Source organism: Bufo gargarizans, chromosome 6 (genome assembly GCF_014858855.1).
Source record: "Bufo gargarizans isolate SCDJY-AF-19 chromosome 6, ASM1485885v1, whole genome shotgun sequence".
Classification (NCBI taxonomy): Eukaryota; Metazoa; Chordata; class Amphibia; order Anura; family Bufonidae; genus Bufo; species Bufo gargarizans.
Window position 1 is genome coordinate 18,570,926 of NC_058085.1, and position 27,917 is coordinate 18,598,842.

The 27,917-nt window shown below is 44.3% G+C and overlaps 1 protein-coding gene across 1 annotated transcript; it reads left to right on the forward strand.

Annotated features, from left to right (window-relative positions):
• Positions 1 to 775: 775 nt before the first annotated feature.
• Positions 776 to 14,826, forward strand: LOC122940445 (neurofilament heavy polypeptide-like). Its single transcript, XM_044297124.1, has 6 exons — positions 776 to 827; positions 911 to 1,060; positions 1,144 to 1,293; positions 1,377 to 1,526; positions 1,610 to 1,759; positions 14,786 to 14,826. Exons 1-6 carry the CDS (start codon positions 794 to 796, stop codon positions 14,800 to 14,802), a joined length of 651 nt encoding a protein of 216 aa, XP_044153059.1. The 5' UTR covers positions 776 to 793; the 3' UTR covers positions 14,803 to 14,826.
• Positions 14,827 to 27,917: the final 13,091 nt, after the last annotated feature.

Consider the following 27,917-nt stretch of genomic DNA (forward strand, 5'->3'; position numbering starts at 1 on the left):
ATTGCTATCAGGAGCTACAGGTCAATGACCACTATATGCAGACTTCTGCGATTAAAACCACCTGTGCCGAATGGGAGGAGTGCTGATACCAGTAGTAAAGACCAGTGCCATGGGTGGCATTGTCAGACAGCAGGGTTGCTGTTTGACTCCTGGGTCTTGCCGCCTACTAGGACAGTGCCGCTTTGTCACCGCATTGCGCTGCACTTTTTTGTCAGAGTAGGTCCCACTCAAAGAGGCGACCTTGGCGTGGTCAGTGGGCTTATGCCTTTTGATCAAAATGTACACTAATGCCTCTTGTACAGCATGCAGTATTGGGGGCTGTACACTTCAACATGGCGCTGCTAAGCGAGTTTGATTAGATCAAAGCATAGCATTGTGGATGTGCAATCCAGTTCTGTTTTTTCCCCTGGCATATTTATTACTGTGTCTCTCCATAACCAGGACTATACAGTAGTGAAGAAGACCTCTAGTGAGCGCTGTCAGGACCCTGTGTCTGGAGGATGGGGAAGAACCCTGAGCCCAATCATGAGGCCTCCACCTAACCCCCTGATACATGAGGAAATCAATAGAGCTAAGATCCTAGAACTCACCAACAAGATGATTGAGCTGCTGACTGGAGAGGTGACACTGCTGGGAATGCTGGGACATTATACAGGAACGCTATGAAGGGATCTGGGTGATGACTGTATCATTGTGTTGTCAGGTTCCTATAAGGTGTCAGGATGTCACCGTCTATTTCTCCATGGAGGAGTGGGAGTATTTAGAAGGACACAAAGATCTGTACAAGGACGTCATGATGGAGGATCACCGGCCCCTCATATCACCAGGTAATAGACATGACTAAATACACACGTCCTCTCATTATCTGTATGTAAGGGATGGATTCAGTCACTGGATGTGTTTCCTACAGTAAAGGAAGAGATAAGAACACCGGAGAGATGTCCCAGTCCTCTTCTTCCACAGGATAATTCAGAAGAACATCACTATGTCCTACAGTATGGTCAGGTAGTTGGAGATAAGGTCATCAAGATGGAGGATCACCGGCCTTGTACATCACCAGGTAATAGACATGACTAAATACACACGTCCTCTCATTATCTGTATGTAAGGGATGGATTCAGTCACTGGATGTGTTTCCTACAGTAATGGAAGAGATAAGAACACCGGAGAGATGTCCCAGTCCTCTTCTTCCACAGGATAATTCAGAAGAACATCTCCATGTCCTACAGTATGGTCAGGTAGTTGGAGATAAGGTCATCAAGATGGAGGATCACCGGCCTTGTACATCACCAGGTAATAGACATGACTAAATACACACGTCCTCTCATTATCTGTATGTAAGGGATGGATTCAGTCACTGGATGTGTTTCCTACAGTAAAGGAAGAGATAAGAACACCGGAGAGATGTCCCAGTCCTCTTCTTCCACAGGATAATTCAGAAGAACATCACTATGTCCTACAGTATGGTCAGGTAGTTGGAGATAAGGTCATCAAGATGGAGGATCACCGGCCCTGTACATCACCAGGTAATAGACATGACTAAATACACACGTCCTCTCATTATCTGTATGTAAGGGATGGATTCAGTCACTGGATGTGTTTCCTACAGTAAAGGAAGAGATAAGAACACTGGAGAGATGTCCCAGTCCTCTTCTTCCACAGGATAATTCAGAAGAACATCACTATGTCCTACAGTATGGTCAGGTAGTTGGAGATAAGGTCATCAAGATGGAGGATCACCGGCCTTGTACATCACCAGGTAATAGACATGACTAAATACACACGTCCTCTCATTATCTGTATGTAAGGGATGGATTCAGTCACTGGATGTGTTTCCTACAGTAAAGGAAGAGATAACAACACCGGAGAGATGTCCCAGTCCTCTTCTTCTACAGGATGGTTCAGAAGAACATCACAATGTCCCACAGGATGGTCAGGTAGATGGAGATAAGGTCTCATGAAATGTAGAAGGCTGTGAAGATCTTGTGTTCAGTCTTGTTTTATCCACCAGTATTATATGATTTATCCTTGTATAATGAGAAAGATGGAGATGGCAGGATTACAGCTGACCATAGACATTACATGGAAGAGAATGTAAACAGCGACTCTACCTATCGACCGAATGGATCAGGGTGCACACCTCTCGGTCCACCCAGACCGTATGAACAAAATAGAAAAAACTATCGATAATGAGGGACACTCCACGTTTGGGAAAAGAAAGCAGCAAGTGTTCAGTGAATATGTTAATAATACATATTTATTACATATTAATAAAGGGAGCCAATACATAAAACAATAAAAACATCCATAAATAAAACCATATAAACAATAATCGCCAGAAAATATACTTCATAAAAATCGTATTCACGAATATATAGCGATTCCCACAGTGTTCGTTTTAGCGATTCCATTTGTGAATAGTCGCAGGAGATACTTTAAAGACTTGAAATATCAGTTCCTATCTCCAGCCTAATGAAAGGCTCCAAATGATTCGCATGGAAGATCTTAGTATGTGAGGTAGTGTCACACCACACGCAGTCCAGATTAGATCCTCTAGCTTATTCGGATAATCCGATATAATAATACTCGTGAGGAAGATCTCTTACCATGTGTCGTCACCAGCTCGATAATTCAATCAAATCGAAAATTCTGCCGATCTTACCATACGCGGCGTCCCACGTGGTATGGAGTCTCAAACGTGACGTCTCACGTGACTCCTCGGCTTTGCAGCTGTAGAGTATCGGACCCTTCTCACGATCCTGCCTCTAATTCGAGACACTGGCAATAGTCCATACGAGCAAATCCACAGGACTGTATCCTTCTTCTGTCAATAAATCCTGGTTATTAGGGAACGGCTCACTGTCCCAACAGACCCAGACGCGTTTCAGGGTATACACCCCTTCCTCAGTGGTGGTGACAGTGAGCACTTCACAACCTTTTATACCTCCCCAAAAGACCAGCTGTGGGTGGGACTGATCTAATTGGGACATCATGGGAATCCGGTCTGGAATCCTATTACCATTTATATCTCTGTAAGAACAATATTGATCTCCAGTCCTTGGATCAAATTCTCTTACAATAACGGATTCCATCATATATCTATTGTAAATTCAGTGTAAAATAACTAATAATAAGAACTTCATAAAATATGCTTAAAAATGTATGGCAAACACATCATTCCATATAAAAACATATAAGAACATATCTGGATATAAAAGATACAAAAAAACGCACATGCGGTTGCATACGTTTTCGGTGCGTTTTTCGCAAAAAAGCTATATATTGCATCTGGAAGGTCCTGACATCAAACAGGGGACAATGCCTCATCACAATTCTATACGGAACTTTTTTAAGACATAGGGCTTTTTTCAAAGTCGCATATACGGCCTATAGAGAGTGTTAAGGGAAGGAGAGCCGGACAGGGAGGAAGGAACAGAGTGCTGATAGACAGCCAGACTCTGGACCTGCATCACCATCCGGCTCGACCCCATCCCTCAAAGAAATCCAAATAATTCCCATTCTGCATTGAGACCCTTGGGGATTAGGGACTCAAATTCGAAGATGCGACGGGATTCCTGTCTGGACATAGAGGCTATATGATTACCACCTCTCCAAGGTTTCTTTACCTCCAATGCAAGGAATGACAGGGAGGAGGGACCACAGTTGTGCACATCTTTAAAATGCTTAGAAAGAGAGTGTAGCACATAGCCCTTCTTAATATTGGCCACGTGCTCTGCCACCCTCTTCTTTAGTGTCCTCTTTGTCCTCCCTATATATTGTTTTCGATATCCACATTGCAATAGATACATGACGTCGGTTGAGTCACAGGTCAGACATTCATTAATGTCCAGCCTGAACGCATTCTGAGTCGAGGTGATGCTAGTTGTTTTCCTTGCAAAATTAGTAACCTTGCAATTCCCACACCGTCCACATCTATGGAAGCCTTCAGTCGCTAACCAATTCTGACCTTTGGATGGAACCCTCCTATCCACTTTCAAGGTGGGTGCTACTTTTGCTGCCAGATTGATTGCTCTTGTATAGGTGATCCTAGGGTCTTTGGTAAGAGAGGACCCTATGATCTTATCATCCAGAAGGAGATACCAGTATTTCCGGATGATTTTCTCTACCTGTCTATAGTGTGAATGGTAGGGTAGGATCACCCTTATCACCTTATCCTCCCTATTCGTGTCTCTAAATTTTTCTAAGGCTTTCTCAACAGTCTGCGCTGGATATTCCCTCTCTACAAACTGTTGGCTCAAAGACACAGCCTCTTCTTCAAATTGTCTTTGGTCAGGACAGTTACGCTTCAGTCGCCTAAATTGGCTGACCGGTATGTTTAATAACCATCTTGGTAAATGCCAACTTGAAAAACGTATAAAGCTGTTCCTAGCTACCTCCTTCAGAAAAGTGCTACACTTGATCATACATCCCTCTATCTCTACATTGATGTCCAAAAACTCTACTTCCTTGTCACTGATTTTCGGGGTGAATGTCAGATTTCTCTGATTATTACTAATTTCAACCAGAAGAGTGGAGTATATCCTCTCACACAATTACTTTGCATATGAGCAGGATTTCTATGTCCAATTGACCGGTACAGCCATGGGCACCAGGTTCGCCCCCAGCTATGCCAATCTTTTTTGGGCTCAATGGGAGTCTGAGACCATCGCGCCCAGGTTGGGGGTGGATCTGGTGCTGTGGCGTAGATACATCGACAACGTCCTGTTCATATGGAAAGGTACAAGGGAGACTCTAGATGATTTTCTGGTTGAAATTAATAATAATCAGAGAAATCTGACATTCACCCCGAAAATCAGTGACCAGGAAGTGTCATTATTAACATTGGTGGCAGTGTGCGGCCTCCCCCGGCCCCCCTCCCTCCCTCTATGGCATTATTAACATTGGTGGCAGTGTGCGGCCTCCCCCAGCCCCCCCCATGGCATTATTAACATTGGTGGCAGTGTGCGGCCTCCCCCGGCCCCCCCCTCCCTCCCTCTATGGCATTATTAACATTGGTGGCAGTGTGCGGCCTCCCCCAGCCCCCCCCTCCCTCCCTCTATGGCATTATTAACATTGGTGGCAGTGTGCGGCCTCCCCCTGGCCCCCCCCTCCCTCCCTCTATGGCATTATTAACATTGGTGGCAGTGTACGGCCTCCCCCGGCCCCCCTCCCTCTATGGCATTATTAACATTGGTGGCAGTGTGCGGCCTCCTCCGGCCCCCCCTCCCTCCCTCTATGGCATTATTAACATTGGTGGCAGTGTGCGGCCTCCCCTCTCCCCCCCCCCCCTGATCATTGGTGGCAGGTCTGTGCGGCGCATTGCTGTCACTTACAATTAACACACAATTACAAATACACACAATTAACCCCTTCAGGTGCAGCACCTGAGGGGTTAATTATACGGATCACAGCCCCCTGTAAGAGATCGGGTGCTGCCAGGCAGCAGGGGGCAGTCATGTACACAGTTTGTAGTATATTCTAACTAGAAGCGTCCCCATCACCATGGGAACGCCTCTGTGTTAGAATATACTGTCGGATAAGAGTTTTCACGATGTAACTCCTATCCGACAGTATATTCTAACATAGAGGCGTTCCCATGGTGATGGGGACGCTTCAAGTTAAAATATACCATCGGATTGGAGAAAACTCCGATCCAATGGTATAAAAGAGACTCCTGACTTTACATTGAAAATCAATGGGGACGGATCCGTTTGCAATTGCACCATATTGTGTCAACGTCAAACGGATCCGTCCCCATTGACTTGCATTGTAATTCAGGACGGATCCGTTTGGCTCCGCATGGCCAGGCGGACACCAAAACTACTTTTTTTTCATGTCCGCGGATCCTCCAAAAATCAAGGAAGACCCACTGACGAAAAAAAGGTCACGGATCACGGACCTACGGACCCCGTTTTTGCGGACCGTAAAAAAAAAACGGTTGTGTGCATGAGGCCTAAGGCTACATGCACGCAATTGTGTGCCCCCCTTGGCCACATTGCTGCCCGCATACGGCGGGTCCGCAATACATGGGTACCGGCTGTGTGCAGTCCGCATCACAGACCCATTCACTTCAATGGGTCTGTGATCTGGGAGATACAGTGCAGCGCACAGCTCACAGCCTGGGAGGTTTTTTTCTCCCAGGCTGTGAGCTGTGCGCTTTGATTGGCCAGCGCTGCAGCCTAGGAGAAGGAGACGCCCACAGGACAAGGGAAGACCCGCCTACTATAACTTAAGAAGCAAAAGTACCGGAGCCTATAACGGGAGAATGGAGCAGCGCCCGGGGATAATGGTAAGTGCAGTGAGCTCTATATGGCAGCATACTCAGTTCACATCGTTTATACAAGTGAAAGGTCCTCTTTAAGCGTTATATGTTAATGTCAAAGCACCACAGTGCTGAATACTAAAAAATGACCGGGACAAGAAGGGGGAACACCCCGGTCAGTAAGTGGTTAAGATTTATTTTTCTTTCAAAATGTCTGCTGGGAGGGGATGAGTGACTAAATCCTACCTGGGCACCAGTTTGTATTATAACAATATGTGTGATGCACCAGTCCCCCTGCCCTTTCATAACCTCTCTACATACAGCACATTGCATTCACTCTATTGAGATAAAGTCTGTACTATATGCATAGGAGGCTATTGACTAAACTGTAAGAAGGGTGAGGGATAAATATTACACCACTGGAACACACTATATACTAGCACTTAGGGAGATGGAATCACTAGACTGAACTGGGAGCAGGGCAGAGAATAATATATACATTAGGGAGACTGAGTGCACAGCCCATGCTGCATGGTGACTGGAGGGAAGCCATCTTACAGGACTGTGTGCACAGCCCATGCTGTATGGTGACTGGAGGGAAGCCATCTTATAGGACTGTGTGCACAGCTCATGCTGTATGGTGACTGGAGGGAAGCCATCTTACAGGACTGTGTGCACAGCCCATGCTGTATGGTGACTGGAGGGAAGCCATCTTACAGGACTGTGTGCACAGCTCATGCTGCATGGTGACTGGAGGGAAGCCATCTTATAGGACTGTGTGCACAGCTCATGCTGTATGGTGACTGAAGGGAAGCCATCTTACAGGACTGTGTGCACAGCCCATGCTGCATGGTGACTGGAGGGAAGCCATCTTACAGGACTGTGTGCACAGCTCATGCTGTATGGTGACTGGAGGGAAGCCATCTTACAGGACTGTGTGCACAGCTCATGCTGTATGGTGACTGGAGGGAAGCCATCTTACAGGACTGTGTGCACAGCTCATGCTGTATGGTGACTGTAGGGAAGCCATCTTACAGGACTGTGTGCACAGCTCATGCTGTATGGTGACTGGAGGGAAGCCATCTTACAGGACTGTGTGCACAGCTCATGCTGTATGGGGACTGAAGAGAAGCCATCTTACAGGACTGTGTGCACAGCTCATGCTGTATGGTGACTGTAGGGAAGCCATCTTACAGGACTGTGTGCACAGCTCATGCTGTATGGTGACGGAAGGGAAGACATCTTACAGGACTGTGTGCACAGCTTATGCTGTATGGTGACTGGAGGGAAGCCATCTTACAGGACTGTGTGCACAGCTCATGCTGCATGGTGACTGAAGGGAAGCCATCTTACAGGACTGTGTGCACAGCTCATGGTGACTGGAGGGAAGCCATCTTACAGGACTGTGCACAGCTCATGCTGCATGGTGACTGAAGGGAAGCCATCTTACAGGACTGTGTGCACAGCTCATGGTGACTGGAGGGAAGCCATCTTACAGGACTGTGTGTACAGCTCATGCTGCATGGTGACTGGAGGGAAGCCATCTTACAGGACTGTGTGCACAGCTCATGGTGACTGGAGGGAAGCCATCTTACAGGACTGTGTGCACAGCTCATGCTGTATGGTGACTGGAGGGAAGCCATCTTACAGGACTGTGTGCACAGCTCATGCTGTATGGTGACTGGAGGGAAGCCATCTTACAGGACTGTGTGCACAGCTCATGCTGTATGGTGACTGGAGGGAAGACATCTTACAGGACTGTGTGCACAGCTCATGCTGTATGGTGACTGGAGGGAAGACATCTTACAGGACTGTGTGCACAGCTCATGCTGTATGGTGACTGGAGGGAAGCCATCTTACAGGACTGTGTGCACAGCTCATGGTGACTGGAGGGAAGCCATCTTACAGGACTGTGTGCACAGCTCATGCTGTATGGTGACTGGAGGGAAGTCATCTTACAGGACTGTGTGCACAGCTCATGCTGTATGGTGACTGGAGGGAAGCCATCTTACAGGACTGTGTGTACAGCTCATGCTGCATGGTGACTGGAGGGAAGCCATCTTACAGGACTGTGTGCACAGCTCATGGTGACTGGAGGGAAGCCATCTTACAGGACTGTGTGCACAGCTCATGCTGTATGGTGACTGGAGGGAAGCCATCTGACAGGACTGTGTGCACAGCTCATGCTGTATGGTGACTGGAGGGAAGCCATCTTACAGGACTGTGTGCACAGCTCATGCTGTATGGTGACTGGAGGGAAGCCATCTTACAGGACTGTGTGCACAGCTCATGCTGTATGGTGACTGGAGGTAAGACATCTTACAGGACTGTGTGCACAGCTCATGCTGTATGGTGACTGGAGGGAAGACATCTTACAGGACTGTGTGCACAGCTCATGCTGTATGGTGACTGGAGGGAAGCCATCTTACAGGACTGTGTGCACAGCTCATGCTGTATGGTGACTGGAGGGAAGCCATCTTACAGGACTGTGTGCACAGCTTATGCTGTATGGTGACTGGAGGGAAGCCATCTTACAGGACTGTGTGCACAGCTCATGCTGTATGGTGACTGAAGGGAAGCCATCTTACAGGACTGTGTGCACATCTCATGCTGTATGGTGACTGAAGGGAAGCCATCTTACAGGACTGTGTGCACAGCTCATGCTGTATGGTGACTGGAGGGAAGCCATCTTACAGGACTGTGTGCACAGCTCATGCTGTATGGTGACTGAAGGGAAGCCATCTTACAGGACTGTGTGCACAGCTCATGCTGTATGGTGACTGAAGGGAAGCCATCTTACAGGACTGTGTGCACAGCTCATGCTGTATGGTGACTGGAGGGAAGCCATCTTACAGGACTGTGTGCACAGCTCATGCTGTATGGTGATTGGCTGTGATAGGGAGGTGAATTAACTACTGAGCAGGGAATAAACACATTTTCATAAAACTAAAATCATTCACCTCCCTTCTACCATTCTAATATAAGACAAACTGTTACCTTTGATCCAGGAGAATGGAGGATTTTGAGTGAGAGCTCTCAGCCATGCAGTGCAGATGAAACAGGAAGTGAGAGGTGACCGTTTTCCTTCTCTTGCCTGGAAGCTGAGCTCCTCCCACAGAGCTGCTGAGCTCCTCCCATAGATCTGCTGAGCTCCTCCCACAGAGCTGCTGAGCTCCTCCCACAGAGCTGCAGTGCTCTGCAGTCTATGCTGTTTGTATGCACTGTGGGGACTGTGCAGCCAGGGGGGATTTTATATTATAAGAGATTGTCTGAAGGCACAGAAATCTGACCTCCCCCACCACACACAGTAAAACTAGTATAAAAAAAAAAGATTTTATATCTACAGTATGCAGGGCTTTTTTTCTGGGGGAACGCTCCGGAACGGCGTTCCGCCACCTATTTTCCTCGCCCCGCCCCCTATAGTACAGACAGTTTACAGCAGCGGTCCCCAACCGGGCAGTCTTTAACGCTGTACTAATGAAGCGCTTCCATTATGGAAGCGCTTCATTAGTACAGAAGGACCAGGAAGCGGTGAAGGATCTGTACTCATCACTTCCTGGTCCACGGCTCGGCTATCGGCAGTGCATGGCTGCGCACAGCGTGAGGTCTCTCTGTGACCTCACACTGTGCGCCGCTATACACAGCCAGCCGACAGCAGAATGAAGAGGATCGCGATAGTGACCAGGAGCAGGAGAGGTAAGTGTTTTTTTTTTATTTTATTTGCACTGAGGGCTGATGGCTGACCTGGGGGACATTGGGCAGACATGAGGGGCTTATGGCTGACATGAGGGGCTAATGGGGGCTTATGGCTGACATGAGGGGATAATGGGGGGCTTATGGCTGACATGAGGGACTAATAGTGGGCTTATGGCTGACATGAGGGGCTAATGGGGGGCTTATGGCTGACATGAGGGCCTAATGGGGGCTTATGGCTGACGTGAGGGCCTAATGGGGGCTTATGGCTGACATGAGGGCCTAATGGGGGGCTTATGGCTGACATGAGGGCCTAATGGGGGGCTTATGGCTGACATGAGGGCCTAATGGGGGGCTTATGGCTGACATGAGGGGCTAATGGGGGGCTTATGGCTGACATGAGGGGCTAATGGGGGGCTTATGGCTGACATTGGGGGCTGATAGATGGCTAAAGGTTTGGGGGTTTATCTGAGCCATTGGTGGTCTGATCTGAGGTCTGATTAACATTGGGGGTCTGATTGCTGGTCTGACCTGAGGTGTAATGAAAAATATTTTTTCTTATGGTTCTCCTCTAAAACTAGGTGCATCTTATAGGGCGAAAAATACGGTACAGCGCAGCAGAGACCAGTGCAGCAGAGATCATAGTCAGTTTACATAGTCGTTATATAGTGTTATATATTTTAATATGCACCTTGTGCTATACCTTGCGCGTGAATCAGTCAGCCCCTGATATCTAGAGGGGCGGTTTTAGGGGCCGGTCCTAGGGGTGGGTAGGGGCGTGGCCAGGGAAGGGGGGGGGGTGAGTTCCACCACCTTTTCTCTAAGAAAAAAAGCAGTAACTGTATGTAAGTGATAGGGGGGATGCATTTTTGATCTCTCTCTTTCTCATATTTATATACTGCATCTGTCTATCTATCTATAATTTATCTATGTGTGTGTGTGTGTGTATATATATGTATATACAGGGAGTGCAGAATTATTAGGCAAATGAGTATTTTGACCACATCATCCTCTTTATGCATGTTGTCTTACTCCAAGCTGTATAGGCTCGAAAGCCTACTACCAATTAAGCATATTAGGTGAATTGCATCTCTGTAATGAGAAGGGGTGTGGTCTAATGACATCAACACCCTATATCAGGTGTGCATAATTATTAGGCAACTTCCTTTCCTTTGGCAAAATGGGTCAAAAGAAGGACTTGACAGGCTCAGAAAAGTCTAAAATAGTGAGATATCTTGCAGAGGGATGCAGCACTCTTAAAATTGCAAAGCTTCTGAAGCGTGATCATCGAACAATCAAGCGTTTCATTCAAAATAGTCAACAGGGTCGCAAGAAGCGTGTGGAAAAACCAAGGCGCAAAATAACTGCCCATGAACTGAGAAAAGTCAAGTGTGCAGCTGCCAAGATGCCACTTGCCACCAGTTTGGCCATATTTCAGAGCTGCAACATCACTGGAGTGCCCAAAAGCACAATGTGTGCAATACTCAGAGACATGGCCAAGGTAAGAAAGGCTGAAAGACGACCACCACTGAACAAGACACACAAGCTGAAACGTCAAGACTGGGCCAAGAAATATCTCAAGACTGATTTTTCTAAGGTTTTATGGACTGATGAAATGAGAGTGAGTCTTGATGGGCCAGATGGATGGGCCCGTGGCTGGATTGGTAAAGGGCAGAGAGCTCCAGTCCGACTCAGACGCCAGCAAGGTGGAGGTGGAGTACTGGTTTGGGCTGGTATCATCAAAGATGAGCTTGTGGGGCCTTTTCGGGTTGAGGATGGAGTCAAGCTCAACTCCCAGTCCTACTGCCAGTTTCTGGAAGACACCTTCTTCAAGCAGTGGTACAGGAAGAAGTCTGCATCCTTCAAGAAAAACATGATTTTCATGCAGGACAATGCTCCATCACACGCGTCCAAGTACTCCACAGCGTGGCTGGCAAGAAAGGGAGAAGAAAATCTAATGACATGGCCTCCTTGTTCACCTGATCTGAACCCCATTGAGAACCTGTGGTCCATCATCAAATGTGAGATTTACAAGGAGGGAAAACAGTACACCTCTCTGAACAGTGTCTGGGAGGCTGTGGTTGCTGCTGCACGCAATGTTGATGGTGAACAGATCAAAACACTGACAGAATCCATGGATGGCAGGCTTTTGAGTGTCCTTGCAAAGAAAGGTGGCTGTATTGGTCACTGATTTGTTTTTGTTTTGTTTTTGAATGTCAGAAATGTATATTTGTGAATGTTGAGATGTTATATTGGTTTCACTGGTAAAAATAAATAATTTAAATGGGTATATATTTGTTTTTTGTTAAGTTGCCTAATAATTATGCACAGTAATAGTCACCTGCACACACAGATATCCCCCTAAAATAGCTAAAACTAAAAACAAACTAAAAACTACTTCCAAAAATATTCATCTTTGATATTAATGAGTTTTTGGGGTTCATTGAGAACATGGTTGTTGTTCAATAATAAAATTAATCCTCAAAAATACAACTTGCCTAATAATTCTGCACTCCCTGTATATATCTATCTATCTATCTCTGTTCTCTCTCTCTCTCTCTCTCTCTCTCTCTATATATATATATATATATATATATATATATATATATATATACAGAAAATCACAGGGCAGCACTCCTAGCTTCAAGCAGTTCAGGTGCCAGCCTTATCCCCTTGGTCCTGGGGTCCAAACACAATCCAAATAAATACACAGCACTCCTTGGATAAAAAAGTGAAAAAATGTGATAACAGTGACATCCACAGCGGCCCCATAACATTGACATCCACAATGCCCCCATAACAGTGACATCCACAGCGTCCCCCCATAACAGTGACATCCACAGCGCCTCCATAATAGTGACATCAACAGCACTGCCATAACAGTGAACTCCACAGGTGCCCCCATAATAGTGACATCCACAGCGCCCCATAACAGTGACATCTACAGCGCCCCATAACAGTGTGATCCACAGCGTCCCCATAATAGTGACATCAATAGCACTGCCATAACAGTGAACTCCACAGTGCCCCCATAACAGTGAACTCCACAGTACCCCATAAGTGAACTCCACAGTGCCCCCATAACAGTGAACTCCACAGTGCCCCCATAACAGTGAACTCCACAGTGCCCCCATAACAGTGAACTCAACAGTGAACTCCACAGTGCCCCTATAACAGTGAACTCCACAGATGCCCCCATAACAGTGAACTCCACAGACGCTCCCATAGCAGTGTCGCCCACAGCACCGCCATAACAGTGATGTCCACAGTGCCCCAATAACAGTGACATCCACAGCGCCCCTCTTGTGCCATTCTGTGCCCCCTTGTGCCACCCATTACCCCCTTGTGCCATCCAGCGCCCCTTGTGTTATCCTGTGCTGCTCCCTTCTTGTGCCCCTTGTGCCATCCAGTGCCCACTTGTACCATCCAGCACCCCTCTTGTGCCATCCTGTGCCCCCTGTGACATGCACAGCATAGCGATCAGCCTCTATAGCGATGTAAGCACTGTGCAGGAGTCAGTAGAGGAGTCACTGTGCAGGAGTCACTCTGAAGACGGCCAGCGGTCCCGGCGCATGTGCAGTAGTGTGCAAGAGACGGGACCGAGGGAGGCCGGCAGGAGGCTGTGATATCAGTGATGACGTTTCTTCTCCTGCCTCAGGCTGGAGAAGAAGAAGATGGCGTTGGACCGGAAGCCTCCAAAAGGCTTCAGGAGCGGTCACGTGGATAAAATCATAGGAAGGGCTGCGCTGTGGAGGGTAAGTATTGATGTAATAACCTTCCCTCCTCATGTAAAGAAGTCGGGGCTGGAGAACCCCTTTAATACAAATTTCACTGTAACTCTAACCTTGAGTCAAAAAAAGGATCATACATTTGCGCCCTGCCGGAGGAAATTTGCTTAACCAATCACATAGCAAAGATTTTATTGTAACCCGTACCTGGTGTAACTTATAATATAACATAGTCTTTGATGTATGATTGTTTCGTGTACGTTACTGTTCTTGTCAATTCACATTACCAAATCAGAACTTGTAAATTGTCAATGGGCCAACAGTTCACGCAGTCACTAAACAATTCCCACTCATGTACTGTTCACAGTCTGCCCAGTGTTGAATTCCATGCATATATCAGTATACAGTTTAATTATTTATTCTTAATTATCGTGTTTAACGTGTTTTAAAAAATAAAATACTTTATTAACATATTTTGTTATTGATTTATTTAAAACTGTAAAACTAGATTAAAATGACAGTCCCTTTGACATTCAGAATCTTTAGCTATTTTATAGCGATTTTTTTCTTGTTTTTTATACACATTCCAAGTCAATTTTGCAAACATGTTTTACTAAATACATGTCTAAATGCCTTTTTAGATGTTAAAACATGATGAAAATATATTTTAAAAAATATGTCTTTGGAAAATGCATTTAGGTTACATTTTTGGAATACATTTACCAGTATATTTTAAAATAAATGTTAAGATAATTTTTTTTTTGTTTAAAATATCTGAAAAATATGCACTTTAAATATATTATAAAATATGTATCTTTGGAAAATACATTTTAATTACAATTTTGGAATGCATTCCCAAATACATTTCACAATATATCTTGAAATGTCTTTTATATAACTTTGGAAAATATATTTTCATTTACATTTTTTTTAAATGTATCTTAAAATATATTTGAGTCAGACAATATATTGTAAATATATGTCACCTATATAAATTATTTTGCTAAATATATTTGAAATATATTTCTCTTCCATATGGGTATAAAACCTTCCACACGACTTCTCCAACCGCCTGATGACTTCTACAATATTTCTCTCACAGCTTGTGAATCCGGGTGAAGATCTGAACAATATTAATCCTACAGAGACATATGTGAGGGGTGATGAGCAGAGTACAGAGGACATTCCTACAGATAACCGCCCAGGTGAGTAGTGACCACTAAGTAAAGCAGAGAAGACTCACAGATTCTACTCCTTCACTGGGTGATACAATTTTATGTTACATTTTTAGGTTCTCTTTTCTGTCAGCTTTTTTCAGCGTTATATTCACCGATTCAGCTAGAATTCTAATTAAATATGGATGGAAATGTGACAGCTTTATAGGTGATATACAGTATATATATTATACATATAGTCCATCCTCAGGAGAGGTCATTAATATCAGATCGGAGGCGGATTAAACTCCCGGCAGCCTTGTCGGTCAGATGTAAGGAGAGGACACAGTGCTCTGCGCACTCTTAGGCCTCTTCCTGGCCATGCAATGTGACGTTCATCGGTCATATGGCCTAGGCACAGGTTAGTCCCATTCCAGTGAATGGGTCTGAGCTGCAATGCCAAGCACAGCTACTATTCAACAGACGGTTCTGTGCTCGGTAAGCTGTGAGGAGGCTTTGTATTAACTGGAGCTCCGGTGAGCACTGAGGCTTCCTCTGACAGCTGATTAGTGGGGGTGCAGGGACCGGACCTCTGCTGATCTCATATTGATGACCTATGCTGAGGAAAATCTTGGAGAACCCCTTTGATGATCTGCAAATGATAAAAAACGGAAACAAAATATGCTAAACATCTTGCTTTATTCAGTATTGAGTATGAGAGCCACGTGCATAAATACAGTCACTTACACGCCTTGGCATCCTACCAATGAGGTTACTAATGATTGTCTGAGGACTGTTCTGCCATGCTGAATGCATTTGGGTAAGCAAATCGTCAAGATCTGTTGCTGGTACCTACAGTATCTCACAAAAGTCAGTCCACCCCTCACATTTTTGTAAATATTTTATTCTATCTTTTCATGGGACAACCCTGAAGACCTGACACTTTGATACGATGTAAAGTAGTCAGTGTACGGCTTGTATTACGGTGTAAATTTTGTGTGCCCTCAAAATAACTCAACACACAGCCACTAATGTCTGAACCACTGGCAACAAACGTGATTACACCCCTAAGTGAGAATAGCCAAATTGTGCCCAAAGTGTCAATATTTAGTGTGGCCACCATTATTTTCCAGCACTGCCTTAACGCTCTTGGGCATGGAGTTCACTAGAGCTTCACAGGTTGCCACTTGAATCCTCTTCCACTCCTCCATGATGACATACGTCAATTTTGAAAAGACAACCTCTGGATATGACGCTGAGCATGTGCACTCAACTTCTTTGGTCGACCATGACGAGGCCTGTTCTGGGTCTTCTTACACCACTGTATGGTCTTGGCCAACGTGCTGCATCTCCGTTTCAGGGTGTTGGCAATCTTTTTATAGCCTAGGCCATCTTTAAGTAGAGCAACAATTCTTTTTTTCAGACCCTCAGAGATTTTTTTGCCATGAGGTGCCATGTTGAACTTCCAGTGACCAGAATGAGAGAGTGTGAGCGAGTGTGAGAGTGGAACCTGCCTTTTTAAACCGCTGTATGGTATTGGCCACCATGCTGCAGCTTGCAGTTGTTTATCTGGTACCCTATTGTTTCTTCTACTTCTACCTCTTTTTATATGTGCAAACTGAAGCATTGGCATGTTGTCTTAAAGAGGACCTTTCATGTTTTTTTTTTTAGTGTAGATAAATACCTTTCCTTGGGGAGTACCCCCGCTGATGCTGCCACTCTGCCTTTTCTTTTCAAATATTGCTCCTACACCCCCCCTTTCCCCTTGCAGTTTTCTCACTCAGCAACAGAGAAGAGGAGACACCACGGTTTCTTAATGGGCGTCCCCTTCTCTGTGGCTGTGTCACGATCCAATCACAGCGGAGAGCATCACAGCCAGGGAGAAGGAGACGCCATTGAGAAACCCTGGCGTCTCCTCCTCCCTGTACCGATGCACAGTATTAACATACTGAGCGGAAAAACTGCAGGGGGGCACAGCGGGGCGTAGAAGCAATATTTGAAAAAAAAACAGACAGGATAGCAGCATCAGCGGGGGGTACCCCGCAAGGAAAGGTATTTATCTACACAAAAAAAAAAAATGCGCTTTTGCGAGAGAAGCTATATAGATCCGTTGGTAATCTGCATCAGGCAGCACGTTTCCTGCTGGATTTCTCTCCTCCATCTACAACTGGACAACGTGGTTGGTGACAATGGCAGGAACATTATGGCTGCACTTCATTTGGGGGAAATAACACATGTTCCCTGCATGGCACGCATCCTGAATTTATGGTGCATCAATTTTTGAAAAAGCAACGTGGCTTGCAGATGTCCCGTGGACTGTCCAGCCATTCTTATAGAGCCAAAAAGGCCCTTCTGAACGTGAAGTGACAAAATGGTCTGCCTTTGTACAGTTTGATTTCCACCTTACATATGCTGAAGCGTTGCTGTTAGCAGCGTAAAGAGATTATTGATTGAAAATGAAAAACATAAAAACAAAACCCTACACATTATTAACATTATTATTATTACTGATTGGGGCCACTCTGGCGAACATCATTACTACCTGGGGCCACTATGGGGGACATTATGTATACTGCAGGGTTTGGTAATTAAATAAAAAAAAGCAAATGAAAATCATCCTCAAATAATGGCCGTTAAAAATGAATGCAAAATGTACAGACTACTAAGAAAGGGATTAAAAAAATGGTTGAAAAATGGGCATGAAAAAAGTGTGTTCGTTTTTTATGGCCTTTTTTTCACGTGTGAATTTAGCCTTAAAGGGATTCTGTCACCCCTTTTTACCCTATAGAGATGCGGACATGCACAGTTAGATCGGCGCTAGCATGTCCACAATATACCTGGCCCATATCTCTGTGTGGTTTTATTTAGAGGAAAAAAATATTTGATATGACATTGTTTTTCAACCATGCTTCAACAGAATTATGTAAAAAATAAACTCATGAAACAGGCATGGACAAAAATGATGGTACCCCTAACTTAATATTTTGTTGCGCAACCTTTTGAGGCAATCACTGCAATCAAACGCTTCCTGTAACTGTCAATGAGACATCTGCACCTCTCAGCAGGTATTTTGGCCCACTCCTCATGAGCAAACTGCTCCAGTTGTGTCCGGTTTGAAGGGTGCCTTTTCCAGACTGCATGTTTCAGCTCCTTCCAAAGATGCTCAATAGGATTGAGGTCAGGGCTCATAGAAGGCCACTTTAGAATAGTCCAATTTTTTCCTCTTAGCCATTCTTGGGTGTTTTTAGCGGTGTGTTTTGGGTCATTGTCCTGTTGCAAGACCCATGACCTGCGACTGAGACCAAGCTTTCTGACACTGGCTAGTACATTTCTCTCTAGAATTCCTTGATAGTCTTGAGATTTCATTGTACCCTGCACAGATTCAAGACACCCTGTGCCAGACGCAGCAAAGCAGCCCCAGAACATAACAGAGCCTCCTCCATGTTTCACAGTAGGGACAGTGTTCTTTTCTTGATATGCTTCATTTTTTCGTCTGTGAACATACAGCTGATGTGCCTTGGCAAAAACTTCGATTTTTGTCTCATCTGTCCACAGGACATTCTCCCAGAAGCTTTGTGGCTTGTCAACATGTAGTTTGGCATATTCCAGTCTTGCTTTTTTATGATTCGTTTTCAACAATGGTGTCCTCCTTGGTCGTCTCCCATGTAGTCCACTTTGGCTCAAACAACGACGGATGGTGCGATCTGACACTGATGTTCCTTGAGCATGAAGTTCACCTTGAATCTCTTTAGAAGTCTTTCTAGGCTCTTTTGTTACCATTCGGATTATCCGTCTCTTAGATTTGTCATCAATTTTCCTCCTGCGGCCACGTCCAGGGAGGTTGGCTACAGTCCCATGGATCTTAAACTTATGAATAATATGTGCAACTGTACTCACAGGAACATCTAGTTGCTTGGAGATGGTCTTATAGCCTTTACCTTTAACATGCTTGTCTATAATTTTCTTTCTGATCTCTTGAGACAGCTCTTTCCTTTGCTTCCTCTGGTCCATGTCGAGTGTGGTACACACCATATCACCAAACAACACAGTGATTACCTGGAGCCATATATATAGGCCCAATGGCTGATTACAAGGTTGTAGACACCTGTGATGCTAATTAGTGGACACACCTTGAATTAACATGTCCCTTTGGTCACATTATGTTCTGTGTTTTCTAGGGGTACCATCATTTTTGTCCATGCCTGTTTCATGAGTTTATTTTTTTACATAATTCTGTTGAAGCATGGTTGAAAAACAATGTCTGACTTTCATTGGTTAACATTTATAGAATTTTAATTTATTATTACTTTTGTCAGATTAAAGTTATTTCTGTGACCATTGTGACTTTTTCTTTCATTGACCAAAGGGTACCAACAATTTTGTCCACGTCTGTATATGTAATTTAGCCTGGTAAGGAGCCCAAGGGGCTGTACTAACCTTTCTGGAGCCAAGCCATGCCCCCTGTGAAGGAGCCCAGCACCGCCTGTAACCAGGAATCTCCTCCTTGCTCAGAAAGTCAGATCGTGTATATCACATATATATATATATATATATATATATATATATATATATAGATATAGATATAGATATATATATCGTGTATATATACACAGTACAGACCAAAAGTTTGGACACACCTTCTCATTCAAAGAGTTTTCTTTATTTTCATGAATATGAAAATTGTAGATTCACACTGAAGGCATCAATACTATGAATTAACACATGTAAAATTATATACATAACAAAAAAGTGTGAAACAACTGAAAATATGTCATATTCTAGGTTCTTCAAAGTAGCCACCTTTTGCTTTGATTACTGCTTTGCACACTCTTGATGAGCTTCCCCTGAAATGGTCTTCCAACAGTCTTGAAGGAGTTCCCAGAGATGCTTAGCACTTGTTGGCCCTTTTGCCTTCACTCTGCGGTCCAGCTCACCCCAAACCATCTCGATTGGGTTCAGGTCTGGTGACTGTGGAGGCCAGGTCATCTGGCGCAGCACCCCATCACTCTCCTTCATGGTCAAATAGCCCTTACTTTTAAAGTTTTCCTAATTTTTCGGCTGACTGACTGACCTTCATTTCTTAAAGTAATGATGGCCACTTATTTTTCTTTACTTAGCTGCTTTTTTCTTGCCATATTACAATAATTCTAACAGTCTATTCAGTAGGACTATCAGCTGTGTATCCACCTGACTTCTCCACAACGCAACTGATGGTCCCAACCCCATTTATAAGGCAAGAAATCCCACTTATTAAACCTGACAGGGCACACCTGTGAAGTGAAAACCATTTCAGGTGACTACCTCTTGAAGCTCATCAAGAGAATGCCAAGAGTGTGCAAAGCAGTAATCAAAGCAAAAGGTGGCTACTTTGAAGAACCTAGAATATGACATATTTTCAGTTGTTTCACACTTGTTTATTATGTATATAATTCCACATGTGTTAATTCATAGTTTTGATGCCTTCAGTGTGAATCTACAAACAATTTTCATAGTCATGAAAAAAAAAGAAAACTCTTTGAATGAGAAGGTGTGTCCAAACTTTTGGTCTGTACTGTATATCGTGTGTGTATATATATATATATATATTTTATTTAGGGGAAAAAATGATTTTATATATATATATATATATATATATATATAATCATTTTTTCCCCTAAATAAAACCACACAAAGATATGGGACAGGTATATTGCTGACATGCTAGCGCCAATCTATCCGTGCATGTCCGCATCTCTATAGGGTAAATAGAGGTGACAGAATCCCTTTAAGAGGTCATACAAAAAAAAAGTCTCACCACTAAACACTGGATAGTTGCCTGCTGCTGGGAAGAGCATGATGTGCTCGGTATTACTTTTTTAACTTTATTCACAGTATAGGACAGGGGTAGGCAACCTACGGCACTCTAGCTGTTGTGAAACTACAACTCCCAGCATGCATACTTGCTCTGCTCTTCTAAGAAATCACAAAGAAACGAATGGAGCATGCTGGAAATTGTAGTTTCACAACAGCTGGAGTGCCGAAAGTTGCGGATCCCTGGTATAGGAGCTTCACTAATGTAAAGGGGACACTAAGGGACAGCACTACTGCAGGGGGCGCACAAAGGGGGCATATCTACTGTGTGGGGGCACTTAGGGAGCATAACTACTGTTTGGTGACCTCAAGGACATTCTACTGAGTGGGGGCACTTAGGGAGCATCAGTACTGTGAAGAGGGCACTAAAGGGGAATTCCACTGTGAAATGGACACTGAGGGGAGATAACTATTGTGTGGGGCACTAAGAGGGGATTCGTCGCCTCTTGTCCAGCGCTAGGAAATGTTTTATTTATATATCTTTTGTGGGGGTTGCAGGGAAGTTGCTGAAGGTTGGAGCCAGCGTTTTCTAGTTATGCCCCTCTGTCTACTATTAGATTGTGGTCTGTTTGGCAACCACTGTTTTAGTCAATTGATACTTGAATTTTGTGCCATGCCTTGAAATTTCTGTGGATTTTTTTTTATTGGAAAAGTTATAAAACTTCAATACAATTTTAATGTTATTTATCAATAATAAAATGTGTTTTATTCTTGGCAGATGACTGTACGAGGAACTCAGAGAAACATCTGGTATCTTCAGATTTTGAAGTAGATGATTGTGGTATCACACAAGATACATTTGAAGAGCATGCCAATAAGCAAGATATACCCTCATCCAATCAAAGCAACAATGCATCATTTGATTTGTTTAAACAAGTCCGATCTTCTGATTCATCACAGACTGTAACACAGAATAAAAGTCACAGAAGAGGTGCTAAACATCAAACAGCTCATGTAAGAGGAAAGACATTTTCATGTTCAGAATGTGAAAAATGTTTTAGATTTAAATCAGCTCTTGTTGCACATCTGAGAATTCACACAGGGGAGAAGCCATTTTCATGTTCAGAATGTGGGAAATGTTTTAACCATAAATCAGATCTTGATACACATCTGAGAATTCACACAGGAGAGAAGCCATTTTCATGTTCAGAATGTGGAAAATGTTTTAGGATTTATGCTTATCTTGTTATACATCAGAGAAATCACACAGGAGAGAAGCCATTTTCATGTTCAGAATGTGGGAAATGTTTTAACAGTAAATCAGATCTTGATACACATCAGAGAGTTCACACAGGAGAGAAGCCATTTTTATGTTCAGAATGTGGGAAATGTTTTAAGCAGAAATCCTATCTTGTTATACATCACAGATATCACACAGGAGAGAAGCCATTTTCATGTTCAGAATGTGGGAAATGTTTTAAGCAGAAATCCAATCTTGTTATGCATCAGAGAAATCACACAGGAGAGAAGCCATTTTCATGTTCAGAATGTGGGAAATGTTTTAACTGTAAATCCAATCTTGTTATGCATCAGAGAAATCACACAGGAGAGAAGCCATTTTCATGTTCAGAATGTGGGAAATGTTTTAACCATAAATCAGATTTTGTGATACATCAGAGAAATCACACAGGAGAGAAGCCATTTTCATGTTCAGAATGTGGGAAATGTTTTAAACGTAAATCCTATCTTGTTATGCATCAGAGAAATCACACAGGAGAGAAGCCATTTTCATGTTCAGATTGTGGGAAATGTTTTAACCGTAAATCAAAACTTGTTATGCATCAGCGAAATCACACAGGAGAGAAGCCATTTTCATGTTCAGAATGTGGGAAATGTTTTAACCAGAAATCAGATCTTGATAAACATCGGAGAGTTCACACAGGAGAGAAGCCATTTTAATGTTCAGAATGTGGGAAATGTTTTTTTTTTTTTTTAAACAATTTTTATTTCGGAAAGATGAGCAATGTACAGTCAGTACATCACATGTATTACTCGTGCACGCAGGCATGAGCGACAAAGGTAAAATTAAAGCACATTGGACACATATGAAGATATTTCCGAATTTTCAATTTTCTTTTATAGATAATAAACAGACCCACCCTCCCCCCCAACTGTTTCCCAACTTACAATGTCATGACAGTGTATCCCAGAAGTACTCTCGGGCAATTTACTTCCAAGTCATTATAGCATAAAGTACTGAACGGTGCCATATATTAACGTCCCCCACTTTTAGGCCCTAGATTACCTCTAATCAATCTAACGTCCCCTTCAATTTCCCTTCTAGGTACCATCGTGTGTCCACGAAGGGCATGACTACCTCTGTTTTTTCTTCTATTGTCAGCGAATGCACAATAAACTTTTTCCATGTACTGAAAAATTGTTTTGCAGACCTTTCTTTGCTATGTTCTACCTCCAGTCTCTCTAAGTACATAATATATTTCATCGCCCCCATCGCCTCCTGAAGTGTGGGAACCGTGGGGTGTATCCAGTGCCTGAGTATGGTCTTTGTAATTGCCAGAAGGAACAAATGGATGCCCTTAACTTGAGTTGAGTGGGATATTTCGCCTTTGTCATCTAGTGGTATGTAGTGGAAAATGCAGTGTAAAGGTGTCAACTGTGGCTTTATCCCCCATACCTGCTGGATATATTCAACGGTTTCCTCCCATAAAGGCTTTAAATTGGGGCAATGCCATAAACCATGTAGCAGGTTAGCTTTTTGCTGTAGGCATTTGCGGCACCATCTCAAGTAGTGCGCTGGTGCATCCCTATAGGTCAGATCAAAGGCGTACGTTGCCTTGTGTAGTATCCTAAAGTGCATCTCCCTCCACGTTTCGCTGGCTATCGCCTGTCTCACTCTCTCCATCCCTTCTCTCAACATGGAAGTGACTGTGTCGCCCCCTAATTCCTCCTCCCACCTCTTATATACTGTCTCACCTAATGGAGTAGATAGAATGTTCTGCATTCTCCTATAGAGATCCCATAACGAGAAGTCCTGAGTTCCCACCAGGGCTCCGAACCAAGTTAATCTCTCAGAGTCACCTAATTTCGCTGATTGGGCCACACAGTAGGAATGTATTTGTTTGTACGACAAAAAATGGGAGGCAGGAATCTGGTATTTAGATTAAACAGCGGGCCATGTGAGGAGTTCAGTACCCCCGTCGCTCAATAGGTGCTGTAATGTAAGTATTCCTTTACTCTTCCACAGCTGGAATAGGCTTGAACGCCTGCCTTCCTGGAATGCAGGGAGAGTCCATAATGGCATATATGAAGTAATATACATGGGTAGTTTATACAACTTTCGTATATTCCGCCATGCGGCCAGGGTATCCCTCAGCACTACGTAGTTCTTGAGCGGCATAGGGAGGTCTCTCACTCTAGTGTGTAAAAGAGCTATTAAATCCCAAGGTGCTACCAATTCACTTTCCAGGGGGGTATTAGAAAAATGCGAGGTCCCTTTCAACCAGTCCCTAGCGTGCCTAAACAAGGAGGCTAAATTATATCTTCTGATGGACGGCATCTAAAGTCCACCCTCCCATTTGGTGAGGCACAGTTTGTCATATGCGATTCTAGGTCGCTTACCCTGCCAAAGGAAACGCACAAATGCTCGCTGGATCCTATTAACGTCGATATGCGTTAACAAAAGGGGTATCGTCTGGATAGGATAGAGTAGTCTTGCAAAACTCACCATTTTCAAGAGGTGAGCTCTGCCAAAGAGTGAAAGGGGTAATTTGGCCCATTTTTCCAGCTCCCCCTCTATCTTTCTAATTAAGGGATCATAATTTAGCTTATATAGAGAAGATGGGCTCCATCCTATTTTAATGCCCAGGTAGGTCAAATAGTGTGGTACCACTTCCACTCCACATAAGTTTTGTTGTAGTTGAGTTTGAGGTCCCCTCTTATCTAGGTATAACAATTGGCTCTTGGTAACATTTATTTTATATCCCGTGGTCCCCCCAAAATATTCAAAAGTGTCTAGGATCTTTTGAAGGTGAAGGTGCGGGGAATCTATAAATAAAAGTATATCGTCAGCAAAGCAAATTAATTTAAGTTCTTTCCTTCCTATCCGGATCCCTTTAAAGATGTCAGATTGGATCAGGTGTTGCACTAGTGGTTCCAGGGCCAGATTAAAAAGAAGGGGGGATAGAGGGCAGCCCTGCCTCGTCCCTCTGCCAAGCCGAAAAGAGCTCGACAAAAAGCCAGGTGTGCTGACCTGAGCTTGTGGGGCTTGGTATATACTCTCTACCAACGTTTTAAAAGTTCCCTCTATACCAAAGGCAGTCATGGATCTCCATAGCCAGTTCCAGTTTACAGTGTCGAATGCCTTTTCCACATCGACAGATAACAAGGCAGGGCTCCCTCCAAGGGGCTTAGGGCTATGATGGATATAATCCTGCGCAACCAAGACCGATCGGATATTTGTCACCGCCGCCCTACCTTTTATAAATCCTACTTGGTGTGTCCCTATAAGATGTGGCATACATTGCGCCAATCTATTAGTTAGCAGCTTGGTCAATATTTTAAGGTCCTGATTTATCAAGGAGATTGGCCGGTATGAGGCAGGCTGTTCTACATCTTTGCCTGGCTTAGGGATAAGTTTGATATGTGCTAAGTTTCCAGACGGCATGATACCCCGTCCTTCCAGACAGTTATTGAACAATGAAGTTAGAAAGGGGGTAAATTCCTCTTTGAGTCCTTTATAAAAGTCCGCTCCAAACCCATCTGGGCCCGGGGCTTTCCCATTTGTAAGTGATTTTATAGTAGCTTTGACCTCATCTTCCGTAATCTGCGCATTAAGATGGATTCGCATTTCTTCTGTAAGGCACGGGAGTGAGGTCTTAGATAATAGTTCCTCAGCTCTGTTGCTATCATATTCTGTTTGACCGTACAAGGTAGCATAAAATTGCCCAAAACAATCCACTATTCCCTTTGGGTCTGAAATCCTATTTCCTGATGTACTTACTATGCGTCTAATATTGGCGCTAGGTGCCCAAGGCTTAGCTAAGTTAGATAACATCTTTCCTGCCTTGTTTCCAAATTTAAATAAATGTGCCGTCCTATGGTCCATGTTCAGTCTTGAACTCTGTTCCACATAAAAATCATAATTGTGTTTAGCTGTGACCCATTGAGTTTTATTAAGTTCCGTTGGGTTGGCTAGGAAGGCCGTGTATTTACTCCGTACCTCTCCTGTCATTATGCCCAATTTTTTAGCCAGTTTTTTCTTTTTAGCCGCGGTGTACGATATTATTCGCCCCCTAATTACCGCTGTGGCCGTGTCCCAAAATAGGGTGTGGTTGTCTTGGTGCTCCCCATTGGTAGTTACAAAATCCCACAACCACCCCTTTAATTGAAGGAGAAATTCCTCATCCGTGGCCAAATAGCTAGGCATGCGCCATATGTAGTCTGTACCTCTAGGTGTATTCTCCAATAGAGATAATGACACCGGGGCATGGTCGGATATTAACATATCTAGTATCTCTGCTCTCTGTACTCTCCCCGTCAGTCTTGGTGAGACTAGTGCATAGTCTATTCTAGACCAAGACTGATGAGCGGAAGAGAAATGGGTAAACTCCCGTTCCATTGGGTTCAAATGCCTTCATATATCTATCAGGGTCGTGGACTGCAAAAAGGGCTCAAGCGTCATTCTCTGCACGGTTGTTCCCCGTCGCTGTGAATTTGTAGCAACCCCCCGCCTGCAGTCCTCCTGGATATTATGGACTGCGTTCAGGTCTCTCATCAGTATCGTGTTTCCTAGACCCTCCTGCAGGACTTAAAAAATTCCAGCTCTGGGTTGCAAAGAGTTGGGTCCGTATACATTAAACAGTGTCAGCCTGCCTACATCCGTATCCAGAACAATTTTCAGTAGTCAGCCCCTATCATCTCTGTCAGTCGATAAAACATCATATCTAAGCTTCTTGTGTATTAAGATCATCACCCCCGCTTTCCTCCCGTCTGAAGGGGAACCGTAGATTTGTCCCACCCACATGCGTTGCATGCGCCAAAAATCAGCCTCCCCCAGGTGTGTTTCCTGAATCAAAGCTATATTGGCATGTAATTTCTTGAGGTGGCGCAAGACCATAATCCTTTTGTGAGGGGATCTCAACCCTTTTTACATTCCAAGAAACCAATTTCATAATTTAAGCTGGATAAATGATATCGGAAAAGAGGTGCCTGTGGGAGGCTGATTCTCGATAGGTGGTAATTCAGAAGGCCCGTGAGTGGTATTGTAAGTCATGACATCATATAAAACCGCTAACACATCCCCCCCCCCTCCCCACATTCCCCCTGTGAACATATGAACATATTCTTCTCTGAAAGACTTGTGAGTGTTCAACCAGCAAGTCAATACTTCATTGGACTTCCCTTTTTTCGCCTCGACCTGGGCTGGATCGCTGCAGTTTCTCTGCCCAGAGTCCTTCTTCTCCAACATTATCCTCAGCTAACGCCCTTCCCTCCCCGGACATGAACATATATATGGAAATAAACTTGACAACCTCTCCCCCCTCCACTAAACATACTCAGCACATGTAAATTATTTCTTACATAGTCCTTTCCGCACGTGAGCCGCTCGCTCCATTATAACTTTCTGCAGTCACTGTTTTCCATGATTCTTATACGATACCGTGCAGTTATCCCCATTCCGGGCTGGAGCCAGGATCTCCCCTTCGTCTCGGAGACACTGCAGGCGACACTGATGACCGCTTGTTACGTCTATTCTCCAAGTGGCTTCCTCGTGGCGGTGTGTTTCTTCCACTAAGCGACTCCATAATTAGATCCCTTGGTGAATCACAGTTTTCCAAGGCGTCCGCTGCATCCATGGGTGTCCACTCTGCCATCTTTCCTGAAAATTCTCAGTATCGCCGGGTAAATCAGCGCAAATTTTATCTTCTTGTGGACTAGCTGGGTACATATTTGGGAGAAAGCTCTCCTCTTCTTGGAAACTTCCATGGAATAGTCCCCAAAGATTAAGATCTGGTGACCACGCAATTTAAGCGGCTGTTTTAGCCGTCTATATTTGTGCAGTACGGCCTCCTTATCCGCATATTTGAGGTATTTCACTATTGTCGTTCTGGGCCTCCTCGGTGGTTCGCCCTCCGTGTTGTCTTGCGGCGGACCAATTCTGTGTGCCCTCTCGACCGTTGCCGGGGTCTGAAGGCCCAGCGCTTGTGGCAGTTCGTCAGAGCATATGCGGGCTAACTGGTGTGCTGGAATATTTTCTGGCAGGCCAAGAAT

Excerpts from the sequence above, each read along its gene's own strand:
- LOC122940445 (XM_044297124.1), top strand. The coding sequence starts at position 794 with ATGATGGAGGATCACCGGCCCCTCATATCACCAG. Across the intron at positions 1,061-1,143 it reads CCGGCCTTGTACATCACCAG|TAATGGAAGAGATAAGAACA; the intron begins GTAATAGACATG and ends TGTTTCCTACAG. Across the intron at positions 1,527-1,609 it reads CCGGCCCTGTACATCACCAG|TAAAGGAAGAGATAAGAACA; the intron begins GTAATAGACATG and ends TGTTTCCTACAG.